The 15,994-nt window shown below is 33.5% G+C and overlaps 1 protein-coding gene across 2 annotated transcripts; it reads left to right on the top strand.

The window, feature by feature from the left end:
• Nucleotides 1–3,555: 3,555 nt before the first annotated feature.
• LOC108468232 (uncharacterized) lies at nt 3,556–7,308 on the top strand. Of its 2 annotated transcripts, XM_017769139.2 has the most exons (6): nt 3,556–4,009; nt 4,965–5,218; nt 5,748–5,959; nt 6,093–6,360; nt 6,593–6,879; nt 7,044–7,308. In XM_017769139.2, the coding sequence occupies exons 2-6, from the start codon at nt 4,967–4,969 to the stop codon at nt 7,108–7,110; spliced, it is 1,086 nt and encodes a 361-aa protein (XP_017624628.1). In that variant the 5' UTR covers nt 3,556–4,009; nt 4,965–4,966; the 3' UTR covers nt 7,111–7,308. The 2 variants fall into 2 exon arrangements, with proteins under 2 accessions (XP_017624628.1, XP_052887149.1); XM_053031189.1 differs by having other exon boundaries at nt 3,713–4,009; nt 4,293–5,218; nt 6,593–7,308.
• The last annotated feature ends 8,686 nt before the right edge of the window (nt 7,309–15,994 follow it).

Genomic DNA, 15,994 nt, shown 5'->3' with positions numbered 1-15,994 from the left:
TGGTGCCTAGAAACGAGTAAGATCATCGTCAATAGAGATGTTACGTTTGATGAAACATCGATGATTTTGTCAAAAAAAGGTTCGTATTTTTCTGGGTTTTGCTGCTGGGATAAAAGATTATAAGTTATGGTGCCTAGAAATGAGTAAGATCATCGTTAGTAGAGATTTTACGTTTGATGAAACATCGATGATTCTATCAAAAAAGGGGTTCACCAGGTCAAAATAATATATAAAAGCCGAGTGTTTCAAGCAAGGTGGAACCGAAAAAAACAAAAAAGTGACGCCTTTATGTCATAAAGCTCGACATTGCAACATAACAATGAACAGAGGTAACGTCTTGACGAGGAGGATCGTCACATTGCAATATCACATAGAAATCATGAAACAGACGCCTTTTTGAAGCAATAGCAGGTTTTCGAAGCCTCTCCATCCCAATCAGAGACCCTTCAAGATTATAAGTTAGCCCAATACAGAAAAAGGTGAGAGATAAAACCACAAAAAAAAATATTGTGAAGGAAATCTAGTGGCATATGCTCTAAGTGTTGCGAAGAGCATTGATTCAGCCTACCATTAGAAGTATTTAGAGGCAGTTCGGGCTTTTGATTCCAATAAGTGGCTCGTTGATATGGAAGAGGAGATGGAATTCCTTCAAAAGAACAAAACTTGGCAGCTTGTTAAACCACCCATCCAAAATTGATCAATTAAAAACCATGCTCAATTCTAAGTTCGAGATGAAAGATCTTGGTGTAGCCAAAAAAAATTTAGGGATGAAAATTTCGAGAGATAGACACTCCAGGAAACTATTTTTGTCACAACAGAGATACATAGAAGGAATTCTCGAGTGGTTTGGAATGCAATATTCTAAACCAGTTAGTATTCCCTTAGTTACACACTTCAGACTTTCGGCTTCAGATTCACCACAAACCAAAGATGAAGAAATATACATGTCTTTGGTTCCTTATTCTAATGTAGCCGGAAGTCTAATGTATGCAATGGCTTGCACTTATCCTGATATTTAACATACTATTAATGTAGTAAATAAGTACATGGCCAAACTCGAAAAATTACTCTGACAAGCTATTAAGTGGATACTTAGATATTTGAGGGGGATTTCCAATACTTGTTTAGAATTCGGAAGATGTTTAGTAGGTCTAGTCGGCTATGTGGACTCGAATTATGCTAGAAACCTATACAAAAGAAGGTCTTTCACAACTTATCTGTTAGCTTTCGGTAATTGCATAATTAGCTGGAAAGCCACCTTACAGGCCACTGTGGTATCATCAATTACAGAGGTAGAATATGGCTTCCACAAAGGCTGTGAAAGAAGCCATTTGGTTAAGAGGTCTAATCGGGGAGCTGGTTGATAAAAACGACAGCTGTTGTATATTACGATAGTTAAAGTGCCATACATCTCACCAATGATCAGAGGCATCACGAAAGAACAAACATATGGATATTTGGTACCATTTTGTTTGAGAGTTGATCGTTTAATGAGATGCTTAGATTCATAAAATCGGCAAAGAAAACAACCCAGCAAACATGATGACAAAAAGTCTTCCAATTTCCTAGTTCAAGCATTGCTTAAACTTGGTAAACATTTGACAAATATCAAGTTAGGCCCTTAACGGGGCTCAACAAAAAAGACATTTCGGAAATATGAGTTAAGGTGGAGATTTATGGAGTGTGCCTTGCATTTAGTATGAAATAGAGTTGAAGTCGTTACGAGGAAGAGAGGAAGTCCTGATGACACGACACACGAAGTCCCAACAAGAAGAATTCATCGTCCGACGACGCAATGCATGGCGTCCCTACGAGCTAAACACGACATCATGATGTGATGACGTGTTCCCTACGAAACCATGGTTCTTCTTCTAGTTAAACTCAGTTCTCTTTTCCCAGTCTAACTTTGATTATTTTAGGAATATTTTAATCATATTTTCGCATGAATTTTAGCCTTAAAAAGGCCTTTTAAAAACCCTAGATAGTTTTGAATAATAACAACAAAATTAAGAGAGAGTTTGTGGGAATTTCGGGAAAACTTTGTAATTTTGAGTTCTAGATTTGTTTGTTTCTCCATCTTGCACTCCTCTGCAGTTTTTGTTATTTTAGTGGAATTTTCTTTACCTGTGGGTTTTGATTCTTTTCGAAGGGGTTTTCGTACGTAAATATTTGTATCTAATTTTTTCGAATTTTCGTTCGTATTTGTTGCTTAATTTGTATTTAACCCAACACATCTCGAATAAAAATTCTATATAAATGCATTTCATCCTCAATATGAATTTTTATTTAGTAATGTATTATTATATATTTAAATCTAATAATAAAATTCTTAAAATAATTAATTACATTTAAAATAAAAGTAATAAACCTAAAATAAAATCTACAATATTAAATAGGATTATATTTGATATAGGGTGAGTGTATGAGTCCCATGCATTATCAATAAACCATAATTTATCACCTTGTTAATTAACAAAATAAAAGAAAATTAGAGGAATTAAAAATAAATATTAATAAATTTATTTAAACCTAATTACAATTTTCTTTTCTTCTTAACTCTCCCATGACTTCATTCAAGACCAAACACTCCTTCACCTTATTTCCTCCCATTCAAAGACAGTAATCTAAAAAGAAAATATGTTGAAATTAACTACAACACATTGAAGTCCAATTGACAGTAGCTAAGTATAATAATTAATAATTTATAGTTGAAACATGTGAGGTAATTGGCAATATATTTGAAGGAAATTTGTGAAAATTTGAAAGAGCAATATTTTGATACTAACAACGATAGCTTTGGGTGGCAACAAAGCAGTAGCCTAAATCGAAGCCAAAGATAGGAGCTATGGCGACAATAATTGGAGCACTGCATTGACTACCTTTGAAGGAGATTTATCGGTTGAAAATAGAGACGACGATAATTGTAGATGGAAGGAAAAGCTCATCCTCTTCCTGCAATTTTTGAAAATTGAATTATCTTATAATACTAAAGTGATCCCTAAAAATATTACAGAAATTAGTGCTATTGGCTTCTTTCCAATCCAAATCATTATTTTCAAAAAGGTTTCTATCTCCATCAAAATAGCAAGTGTCTCCTCTTTCTGTAGCGATGGAAGCCGATTGGGTAAATTCATAACTTCAAAAATATCTAAAGAAGAAAAGAAAATCCTAATTAATTTTAATTAGGTTTAAATAAATTTAGTAATATTTATTTATAAGTCTTTAAATTTTATTTTATTTTATTAATTAACGGCTTGACAAATTGTTATGCATGAAGGGTATATCAAATATAATTTAAAATTTGTATTTACATATAAATATATTTATATACATATAATTATAAAATATTTGAAAAATATTAATAAATCTAAAATCATACCATCAATATAAGTATATTATGATATATCCACACTTGCATTTTCAAACTTGAAGTTTTTAATACAGCAATTAAATAGAAAATTTAGTGATTAAACATATTACATTCTAAAACAAAATTACGGATGGAAATCATATACTTCCAAGTATAAATTATAGCAACAAAAACAAACCAGAATCATCTATCACCCATATCTTCAACAGTTACTTTGCTCAGGATAAAGTTTCGAATTTTCACCAAATCAACCTTGGCATGATTAATTTCGGAGAACGTAATGGTAGGGGTAATATCACCTCATTTTTCTAAACAAATTAAAATGATTATTATCCTTAAAATCTCTGACTCACTGGTGCACAATCCTACAAAGTTCCAAGCTTGAAACAACAGTCAAAATGACAGATTTGGAGACTAGTAGTTTTAGTTTCGTTTTTGTCGGACGCATGGCACGTTTCTTGCAATGACAAATATCATTTGGCACTATCAAAAACAGTAAGGACTTGGGTCCTTTTCAGCAAATGGGATTTTGCTTTCTTATAATTATTTGAAGTCCTGACCGGATTAAGAAAAAGGTCTCAGCTGCATCTGCCAGAGCTCACACCACAGCTAACAGTGTCAAATCCAGATCATTTCCAGGTTGGGATTTTTAGTTTCCTTTTATTTCTTCATCTCTTCCTATCTAATTGTTTCTTGGAATTTCTGGATATTATCTATTTATTTCGGATCAACTCTTTGTTTTAGAGTATTTATGAGTAAAATGATATGAATGGTTTCCTATTTGTTAGTTACTGGCTACTTAGGAAACTTCCAATTTTGATTTGGTTGTTATGAACTTGAACTACTGGAAATAAATCTTATTTGAAAGTTGTAATATGAAATATTGGGATATTTATGATTGTGCTTTCTCTTAATTCTGCAGGTCCTGAACCAATTAGTCATTAGGTTTTAATTTGTAGCTAACTTTCCTACTTTGGCTGCTGCTGTTGCTTCCTTCCTGTTCTGCTGTAGTTCTAGTAGTGTTGGCTGAGGGAAGTTTCATTGATCCCCAAAAAGTGGATTGCAATAGACAGATATTTGTCTGCATTAAGGACATGGTTGCATTATCTAAATTTCACATATACTATTGGATAAAGGCTCGCTTGATTATGTAGGGTTTATAATTTGAAAATCACCCATGTTTTAAGCACGTAAGCAATCAGCTTCCCTTTAGATCCCCTTATTCCGTGAATAGCCAGCTGGCTGTATTTTTTCCAGAACTTGAAATCAATCCGTCTGTTTGGCTCTGTATGTTGTGGCCTGCTTTCATTCCATCTACTTTTTTCTCAAGAAAAAAACATAGAAACTTAGAAGCACAAAACAATGGCTGAGGATTTCCCCATTATTATTCTGTTAAAGTGATACTGTTACCTACGAATTTTTGAAGAACCCCAGGAGCCATAAGCACGTTTTGCTTACCATTTTCTCTATTCATACGCTTTCAACGTTCCCTATATTTTCAACTTGCTTTGGATGAATATGAAACCGGGTAAAAATCTTCCTCTTTCTTGAATTATGTGATATGATGGATTTATGGTGTTTTCTCCCTTTGCAGCAATGATTGCCCCTATAGCGGTAGCTTTGACAGTGGGCCTCCTGGGATGGACTTATCGAGCATTAAAGCCGCCCCCTCCAAAGATATGTGGCTCACCCGATGGACCTCCTGTCACTTCTCCCAGAATTAAGCTCAGTGATGGGAGGCATTTGGCTTACAGGGAAGCTGGAGTTCCCAGGGAAGAGGCTAAGTACAAAATAGTTGTCATTCATGGCTTTGGCAGCTCCAAAGATCTGAATTTACCTGCGTCTGAAGTATGAACTTTTGGTTATTTACAATTTTGCATACCTTATCATAACTTGTTCTAAACTTGTTAATGGAGTTTTTACTTTGTTACAAATTCTGAAATTTTACATGGAAGGATGACCGGTAGTTTGCAATATTGCGACAGACTATGCACTACATTTATGAGCACTTCTATCATCTCTAGGGGACATGATCTTTGTTACCTTAAACCGATATCAAGATATAAAGTAGGTTTTATGTTTTGATCTTCTATCATCTCTAGGGGACATGGTCTAGTAATATATTTTTTGAAGTCTTGTGTTGTAAGTGTAAAACTATATATGGTAATACTTGAGAGTTGCTAATTAGTGAAAGGGTATGGGTCAGACTTCTTCCGTTTCATCCCTGGAAGATCCCTGCTTTGGTGGGCCATGACTAGTTTATGACCCATTATGTTGTTTCAGCAACTGCTTGATTTTAGTTTTTATCTTCAGAAAGCTTAAGTTTTTTATTTGAAAAGAAGATACTGTGACTTCAGTATTGTGGTTTGGTTTTCAGGAACTTGTAGAGGAACTCAGGATCTATTTCCTTTTCTTCGATAGATCAGGTTATGGAGACAGTGATCCAAATCCATCACGCTCAGTGAAGAGTGAAGCATATGATGTTCAAGAACTAGCTGACAAGTTGCAGATTGGTTCTATGTTTTATGTGATTGGGATCTCAATGGGAGCATACCCTGTTTACAGTTGCTTAAAATACATACCTCATAGGCATGTTGCTAGATTTGTTTACAGATTATAAGCTTCTTATTTTTTTCTTCCTTTTGACTTTGCAGAATTCTTGCTTTCTAATTCTACTAAACGAAAGAAGTTACTTTGGCAATGGATTTTCTCATTTTTACAGATTGGCAGGAGCTTCTCTTGTAGTTCCCTTTGTTAACTACTGGTGGCCTTGTCTTCCTGCAAATTTATCAAATGATGCATTCAGTAGGTTGCTTGCACAAGACCAATGGTCATTCCGAGTTGCGCATTACACCCCTTTGTTGTTCTACTGGTGGATGTCCCAGAAATGGTTCCCTTCACTAAGCATTCTGGCTGGAAATATGGCGATTTTCAGCCAAAGTGATTTGGAGATCTTGAAGAAGTGGTCCGAAGCTCCAAGTGTCGGTCAGGTTGTTAAGTTCTTATAAATTGATTCATCACTAGAAAGAACAAGAAACTGCTATAGATTAATGCATCACTAAATGCTTTTCTTAAAGTCCCTAAGCACGCATTGCAGACCCTTCTTCAAAGAGTTATTCTTGGACATTTGATTCCACCATTGAATACATAAGTTATTTAACTTGCATGTTATCACTGCAAGTATCTCCAACTTATGTTGGTTAGCGACATGTCTGACTGCAGGAGAAGATTCAGCAGCAAGGTGTTTACGAGTCGCTGCATCGAGATATAATGGTCAGTTATGGAAAATGGGAATTTGATCCCATGGATCTAATTAATCCTTTTCCAAATAATGAGGGTTCGGTCCATATTTGGCAAGGTTATGAAGACAGAATCATTCCATTTCAAGTAAATCGTTATCTCTCCGAAAAGCTTCCATGGATTCATTATCATGAAGTTCCTGATGCTGGGCACCTTCTGATTTTTGAGAGCAAAAACTGCGAAGCGGTTTTACGGGAACTTGTGCAGAGGTAAGACCCCAGTATATGTACATTATTCGGTGAATTGTTCAATGTTTTGGATGTGTTTTATGGGATACTTCATTTATCATTTGTAAGATGCTCTGCTAGAAATTTAAGTGAAACCAGTAATATATATGCTAAAATCTGCACCTTTTTGCTTCTTTTAATCTTAGAAGGAGGAACCTGGTTTTAAACAGAAACCAAAAGTGGTTATATAGTCGACCAAGATGGTTTGATTGAGTGATCTTGATTAACACCCGTTCATTTGATATTCAAGAATTTGTGCATCCACATTAAGCTCCAACATCGTAGTGTCAATCAATGTCTATTGATTGTTTTTTATTTGTATTAACAGTTTTATGTATCAGTTTACAATTTCAGTGTTTATTAACAGATATTTTATGAAAACAGTATCAGGAGTATAAAGTTTATTTCAAACATCGTAGTGTCAATCAATGTCTATCGATTTACTATAGTATCAGTATATACAATCTTGAGTGTTTTCATTCCAATCTATCTATAGTAGTCTCGGTACATACTTATCTATAGTATTTTCAGTTTTTAAACATATAACAATTTAGAAGACTTACAGGATCGGCGCCGGAGACTCGATGTACCATACATTTGGTAAAAATATTTCAAATCATTAGAAAATAGTTCTTAGAAAAGAAAATTTTAAAACTCAAATTCACAGGTGAGTTTTGCAACTTGGCTCTGATACTATTAAATGTAACACCTCAATCCCAGCTTGGACGTTATGGTCAGATCAAGAGATGTCACATGGTAGTGTGTTTGAAAAATCGTAGCTTTGCTTAAACCAATTTCCGTTTAGAAACTTTGCATTATTACTTATTAATTCCAAAATTGTGTTATCTAATCAGTTGAAAGTTTTCAAAATGTTTATTTACTGCGGAAGCTTATAAAATCGTTTGCGTACTCGTGGATTTTGTTAAAACGTTGTTTCTTTTGAAAACTCGAATTTTTCCTAGTACTAGCAGTTATAAACCAAAACAATAAAAATCCTAAATTAAAAACAAAAATCCAAAAAGGCCATGATACAGTAAAATACCCTAAAATAAAATCAACATCATAATTAAGTACTAAAGAAAATGAAATAGATCGTGCGGCCCCGCTGAGTCTTCAGCCGCTCCGATCTGCCTATGTCTGGGGATTACAACATAAGGGTGAGTTTACAAAAACTCAATGTGTAATCCCATATAAAACAACATACAGAAAGCAATTACAGTCTAGGCCTAAGCCCTTTTCAGTACCAGATTGAGTTTCAGTTAGAGCCTTAGCCCATTTCAGTACAGGAGCAGTCATGCATTAAGGCCTTGGCCCATTTCAGTATCAGTAATCAGTACAGTAACAGATATGCAATCACAAAATCCTATCCAGCTAGCCTCTACACAACATCTTCGTCCAGCCCTACACTCTATGTGGAGATAAAATCAACCCCCCATCCTTACACTTCAAAAAGTATCAAATGCGGCACTAGACAGTAGTTTGCAATTAAGCTGCCAATAAATTAGGCTCGAGGCCTTTCAGTACACTTCCTCCAAACAATATCAACTACCATCCCAATGTAATGCAATATACAAATGTGACATGCTATAACATTGTAACACCTCATACCCAAGTCCTACGCCGGGACGAGGTACGAGGCGTTACCTCATATAAATACATACATTCCAACGTTTTCGAAATCATTAAGACTTGATCAAACTTAAAACTTTTTCAAACTTTATTTAAATTTCTTAACTAGGGCCTACGAGGTCTCAAGCATCCATTGGAAATCATTTGGGACCAGTTCGGGTCCTTATCCAACTTAGAAAATTAACCCTTGAAAAACAGGGCACACGCCTATGTAGAAAGGTAACACGCCCATGTGGTCATTAAGACATGGCCGTGTTGATGGCCCGTGTGACACACACGCCCTAAGTCTAAGGACACACCCGTTTCCTATAGCCGTGTGAATTAAATTCTATATTAGAACCTACAGGGGTTTTCACATGGCCTGACACATGCCCATGTCTTTGGCCCGTGTCCCTCACACAGCCATGACACGCTCGTGTCCTAGCCCGTGTCTAAAAACCTTGATATCCTATTTCTGATGTCAGCATCCAATTTAAGGCACAGGGCCAAGGAACACGCCCGTGGCCAGAGGCCGTGTCCTCCACATGGTTGAGACACACGACTGTGTCTCTGTCCGTGTGTTTACTACCATGCATACTGACTTGAAATTTTGACGTGCAAGGGACATACGGCTGGACAACACGCCCATGGGGCTGGCCGTGTGTCAAAAGTGTTATGAGATATTTCCAGAGAACAAAAGATTACATGCTTACTTATAACAGATCAGATCTTTTAGAGGTCATAGGGTATTTTGATTTTGATTTCGTTGGGTGCCAAGATAGTAGGAAATCTACATTAGGCTATATTTACCTGTTAGCTGGAGGAGCTATATCTTGGAAAAGTGTCAAATAGACACTTGTAGCTTCATCCACTATGGCAGTAGAGTTTGTAGCATGCTATGAGGCATCAAATCTTGGAATATGGTTGCGGAACTTTGTCACAGGGCTACACATTTTGGAGAATGTAGAAAGACCACTCAAATTATTTTGTGACAATAAGTCAGTAGTGCTGTATCCCAATAACAACAGGAGTTCATTTAAGTCAAAACATATTGACATAAAGTTCCTAGTTGTGAAAGAAAAAATGAAAAATGGTCAAATATCCATAGAGCACATTGGGACAAACTCTATGATAGTACATCCGTTCACAAAAGGTTTACCACTCAAGGTCTTTCATGAGCACACTGCTCATATGGGTGTTACATTATTTGAAGATATCATGATTTAGTAGGAGTTTATATATTTTATTTGTTTTATATTTGTTTTTAGACATTTATGTATTTGATTATTTTCTGATCAGAAATAAAGTATTCAGTTTATTCACTCTATTTGTTATTTTGATACTAACCTCACTTAAGTTTAAAGAGGACCACTTGGAAATAGACATGTTTAGATCATATTGCATGTAATTTCCATGCTACACATCATACTTGATATATGTCATTTGTTTGTGTTAATATACGTGATCAATGATGGATTTAATTATGATATATGTAACGAAAGTCGCCTTGGTTCTATGTTAGCATAATTAATGGACAAGATTGTTCGGAATACCTTTTGGGTATGATAGTTAAATTTTTGAGCTCATAAGGTTATATAATGACATGTAATTATAGAATAATTAGTATATATATGTGGTCCAAGTGGGAGATTGTTGAACAATATAGACATCACATATATAATAAGGAAAATTACATGTTATTATTATTTACTATCATGATAGGTTAACCCAAATTAAAAGTGATCTAATTTGGTTAAAGTTTTATTGGGTTTTAATTATTAAATAAAGTATGAGTCAAACATGTGTAGATACTTTAGTAATTGAGTTCTAATCAAATTCTAATTAATGATAGGCTAATTAGGAATTAGAATCAATATGCCAAGGTTATAAATATTAGGGTTATGGTCCCCAAATTACACACAAGATATCTTTTCTAAAATCTCATCCTTAAGAAATAAAGAAAAAATATTCTTTGAATTTCTTGTGTACTAATTTGGAAGATCAAATCCCCAAGATCCAAAAAAAACTTCAAGTAATTCATGGATTCAGGTACGCTTACGCATCTAGTTTTATTCTTGATTTATTCTTGATGATTTAACATGATAGATCCTGGTTTATTACGTTTTATTTCTAATTTATTTTATAATTCTAACAGTTGATGGTTGAACTTGTATGTTTAACATGGAATATAACCTAATTGATGCATGATTTGGTCAAGTTTAATGCTATTAAGAATAATGATCTTAAACTTGTACGGTTTGGCATGTTAGAGGTTGTTTTGGGGTAGCTAAGTTGAGAATAGGTCTGGAAATGGTTTATTTGATTTGTTAAGCATGTGATATAACATATTGTATACCTTGATTGTTTCATGTTAGGGTCATTTAAGTGTTTGACTTCTAAATTGCATAAGTACGGTATGCTTGAATTGAAAAATATGACCATTTGGTATAGTTGGTTGTTAAAGGAATGAGTCTACTTAAATAATAAATGTTTGTTAGGTGTTATCTTAAATATTTGATTTCATATGTTCATAGACTTGAATTAGCATAGATTGGTATAGATTGATTGTGTTTTGGTTTGTAAAAAGTTGTATGAATGTATATGTGTTGTATTGAAAGCAAGAAACTTGTGTTAAATGTATTATTTGCTAAAACAAGGGAAATGTCGTGACCTCGAGTCCTTGACGTCGTGACATGGGCCAATAGTGAGTGATGTCGCGACTGTAACACCCCTTGCCCGACCTGATCATCAGGTCTGAGTTACAAGATGCTACATTTGTTGTCGAAACAACTATAGTCAATTATAAAACATTTAATTATTCACACATGTATTAAGTGTAAACAACGTTTATACTAAGCAACATATTCATTTGTAGGTCTCATACGAGCTTACGAAAGCTCTTTTGCTAACCCAAGCTTGAATTATTACCAAATTGTAAAGCTTTAAAAATCTCAAACCGACATTGCAACTTCACAATTTTCATATCGTGATGTCGCAAACACAGTAAGTCACGTCGTAACTTCATGAAATCGACGTCACAACGTCACCTACTGTCGACCAAAGTTTCGACGTGGAATGTTGGTCGTCGAGACATGGCTCTTGTTTTTAATCAAAATGTACATTTGGTACCAATTCATGCTTTTAATCCAATCCTAATAACCATTCATGCAACTTTCCACAATAAATGCATATTAAACCATGTTAATTCAAGTCTATAGAAATACAACATCAAACATTCAAGATAAAATTAAACCAACATGTATTGTTTAAGCATATTCATCCCTTTAGCCACTAGTTACACCAAATTGTTATATTTTTCAACTTAAACTTACCATAATTTAAAATTTAAGAGTCAAACACATATATGACTCCAACATGTATCAAACAAACATGGCATTCAATTATATTCCATACCTACTATTCCATTATACAATTTCTCAAATCATTCACTATCTTAACTATTCCAACTAGCTTTCTTGCAACCTTTAACATGCCCAAAACATATCAATTAAAAACATTACACATACTATGATCACACAATGCCAAAACATACACCAATTTGATCACATACAAAACCTCTTACTTAAATTCAACTAGTATCGCATTTTCATAAAGACGTAAACTCCTAATTAGAACATTTGTACAAAAAAAGGCCCTTATATACATGCCACAATATCTAGGTGAACGCCTCTAGACGTACCAACATCCAGAGTGTGAATCCTGCATAAATGATATGGAATAAGTGATGTCTGCAAGTATACGGGTCAAGTTGTAATATTGTTACAACAAAGTAGTTGAATACTCCGAGGATCATACCCAAGGGAGGTGAGTACTAAATTAATTCTAACCTAAACACAAATAAATCTAATTAGTAATTTAAATAAGTTACAGTACGATAAAACATAAAAGCAAGTATTTTTGGGTTTTTATAAATAATGAAATAGAAATAAAAAAAAAAACTAAGTGTAAAGTACTTTAGAAAACTTAGTTTATAGACTTTAATCAATTCTAGGCATGCGTAATTAGCTTGCTTTGGTGGTCATAAATAATTCCTATTTCAGGTTTTTACTCAATCAAACTAGCCATTACTCTAGCAGGATCTCTCGATCTTCCACTAAACTAATAGTTGGAAAGAACTACTTATATCTCGACCTCATAGTCCAAACCGATCTGGGGCTAAAGTGTTCACAGATATACCATACCAATTTTAGGTTAATTCCCACATAAATGACTTCCCAGGGTAAGTTCTTCCTCTCCCAAATAGCTAATCTGTTAAGAAAACCCTACATAAGAATTAATTAATCACACCTCCACTCGCTAATCCCTATAAGATGATTAATTCCTCATGGATCTCATAAACACAATAAACTTGAATATAAAGATGAGCATAAATAACAAATCAAAAGTAAAGTTTAGAGAATCCTGTTTTATATTTTCAGGATGAAACATAGAAAATCCACTAGTGTTTGATCACATTTACAAACCACGTTCTCCGAAGAACAAAAAAAATAAACTAAAAATAAACTTAAGCCTAAAAACTACAAACTGAAATTATAGAGCAAAACTTAATGTCTGAAAAAGCTATCCCTAAACAAGTGTTTTGAGAGCCTATTTATAAAGTTAGGTTTGTCATCGTCCCCAACCTTAGTTCATCTAACATTTTCGTATTTTAATTTCCATTGTGTGGACCAAAACACCCCTGGCTCGTAAGTGATTCCCGTACAGGACAGATGTCGTGACACCCTAGTCCCTATGTCGCGACATCGAAGGTAGTATGCATGGTTTAGGAGTAGCTTTAGGGGTGTGTCGTGACATCACTTGGCTATGTCGCGACATCTAATGTAGTATACTGGTTCTGTCATTCTTCTCCTTATGTTGTGACCTTAATCTCCCCATGTTGAAACCTAGCGACTAGTTTTGAGTTCCTATGTCTTTGAATGGTCTCTTGCACACTCACTAAATACGTTAGCTTGCCTTAAGGCTTCATTCAACCCCTAAGGTCAATAAAAGAATCAAAATGCACTTTTTATTGAAATTAAACTAAACTAAGAAAACATAAATAAAACATACTAAAATTGCTTGTATTCAAGCTCCTCAAGTATGAAAACTAATTTAATTTGCTACACCAAATCATGGCAAATCACTAGGTTCAAAATGAATTATAACTACTATCTCGAGATAGTGTGTGTTTCCTCATTGATCCTGCTTGATAGTTCCGTAAGGTGAAAATCTACAAGTAAGGAAAACAATCAGAGTAACCATTCAGAATGCTTAGTAAATTCAAATGGAAATTAAACATGCCTTGATCATTTAAGGCATAATTAACTAATCAATTCGGCATTCAACTTAGCTACCCTTTGGCACTTTATGTTACAACTAAACATATAACAACATCACCAAATAAATGTGTTATCCACAATTCAATCATATCCTATACAATATCACAATTTTCATTTACAAGTTGTATAATCAATACATATTCATATTTACACCTATACCATTTCAATATAGCCAATATTTATACAAACTTACAATTCATTCCATTTTAAAACCAATGTGTCAAATTTACTAATTCTACTAAAGTCTAATATATGTCATCACCAATCTCTGTAATTATCCACAATTCAATCATATCCTATACAAGATCACAATTTTCATTTACAAATCGTATAATCAATACATATTAGTATTTAGACCCTATACCATTTCAATATAGCCAATATTTATACAAACTTACAATTCAATCCATTTTAAAACTTATATGTCAAATTTACTAATTCTACTCAAGTCTAATATATAAATAAATTCAAATATAATTATTGCATAGAATAAATAGAGTGGTAAGTTCCACACCAACTTACTTGATCAAAATACCTAAAGTGGATACTTCAAGAACTAATCTACAATTTTAGTTTTTCCCCAACTAACTCCACATCAATCCTATTATTGATTTAAACAATCCTTTTATATCATCAATCAACACCAAATATTCCTATTCCTATACTATAATATGAATGAACCTATATGAATTTTATTTTTTGATTTTTCAATATCCCTAAAATTTTTCATTTTATTCAATTTAGTCCCTGAACTTGGGATAAGCATAACTTTCAACTTTTAGCTTTGGTTTAAAAATTTAGTTTCACATATTTTCATAGGGACCTTATACTTTCTATTTCTAACAATATTTTGAAAATTTTTGTATTTATTCAATTTAGCCCCTAATGTAACAAAGTTAACAATTAAGCTAAATTAGCTATACAATCTAGTCCTTTTCATAATCTAAGCTTACAATCTATCAATTTCAAGCCTAATTCTTCAAGAAATCATCAATGACAAATTTCTAAAACTTTAGCAATTTTACAAATTGGTACATGGGCTAGTTAACTCAAGCTCCCATGATCTCAAATCTATAAAAATTACAAGAAAAAGACTTGAAATCACCTACCAATTTTTTGCCAAATGGTATAAAGCCTCCTTAGATTTACTTTTTCATTGATGGCATGAAGATAAAAAGATGAATCTTTCATCTTTCTCCACTAACTTAGTATATGTAGTTTAATTAAAGTTTAATTAACTAGCTTAATTAATTTAAACATGGCTTAATTAACTATAATCATCCACTAAACATTCTTAGTGGATTTCATCGTCATTATCCACTTTCTCATATTTAAAAATAGCCTAATAACCATTTTGGCCCTTTGTTTAATTTCCATTTTAATCCCCAAGTCTTTTGTCAATTAAAAATTTATAGCAATTAGAACTGTACAAATTAGTTCCTAAGCCTTAATTAACTCTTAATTTAGAAAAATTCCTTGACCAAAATTTGATGTAACAATATATTATACACGTAAATATTAATATGTAATATTTATGAACTTAATTCACAAAAATGAAGTTTCGAAGCCACATTTTCTGATACCATTGAAAATCGGATCGTTACAACGACATCAAGATGCCTGAAGTTGTAACGTAATTCACTGATTGACATTGCCACAATGTGGAAACCATGAGGTCTCAATGTCAACCCGAACTTTTGAAAACTTTACAATTTGATCATAATTCAACCTCCGGTTAGCAAATGAGCTTTTGTAACCTTGTATGGGATGTGCAAATGATTATTTAGCATAGAATGAATGTGAAATACACTTAATTGCATGTGTGAATGATCATATGGTGTATATTTGACTATAGCTGCTTCGACAATGAATATAGTATCTTGTAGCTCGGACCTAACGATCGGGTCAGGTAAAGAGTGTTACATTGATTATGCAATTGATTATACTCTAATTGTTTTCTCTTCTCATCTCTCTATTGTTTCCTTTCTCATCTACCTTTCCTTCTCACATTTCTCATGAGTTATAGCAATTTATGTAATGATTAATTTTTTAAATACAAATTTGCAAAAGAAATTCATTGAATCTTGCAATTGTTTACATCTTGTTTTTATTAATCACAACATAATTATTCATTATTATAAAAAACATAA

This window comes from Gossypium arboreum, chromosome 7 (genome assembly GCF_025698485.1).
Source record: "Gossypium arboreum isolate Shixiya-1 chromosome 7, ASM2569848v2, whole genome shotgun sequence".
In the NCBI taxonomy this organism is placed as follows: domain Eukaryota; kingdom Viridiplantae; phylum Streptophyta; class Magnoliopsida; order Malvales; family Malvaceae; genus Gossypium; species Gossypium arboreum.
The sequence above is the reverse complement of the archived record's forward strand: the minus strand, read 5'-3'. Positions and strand labels throughout refer to the sequence as shown.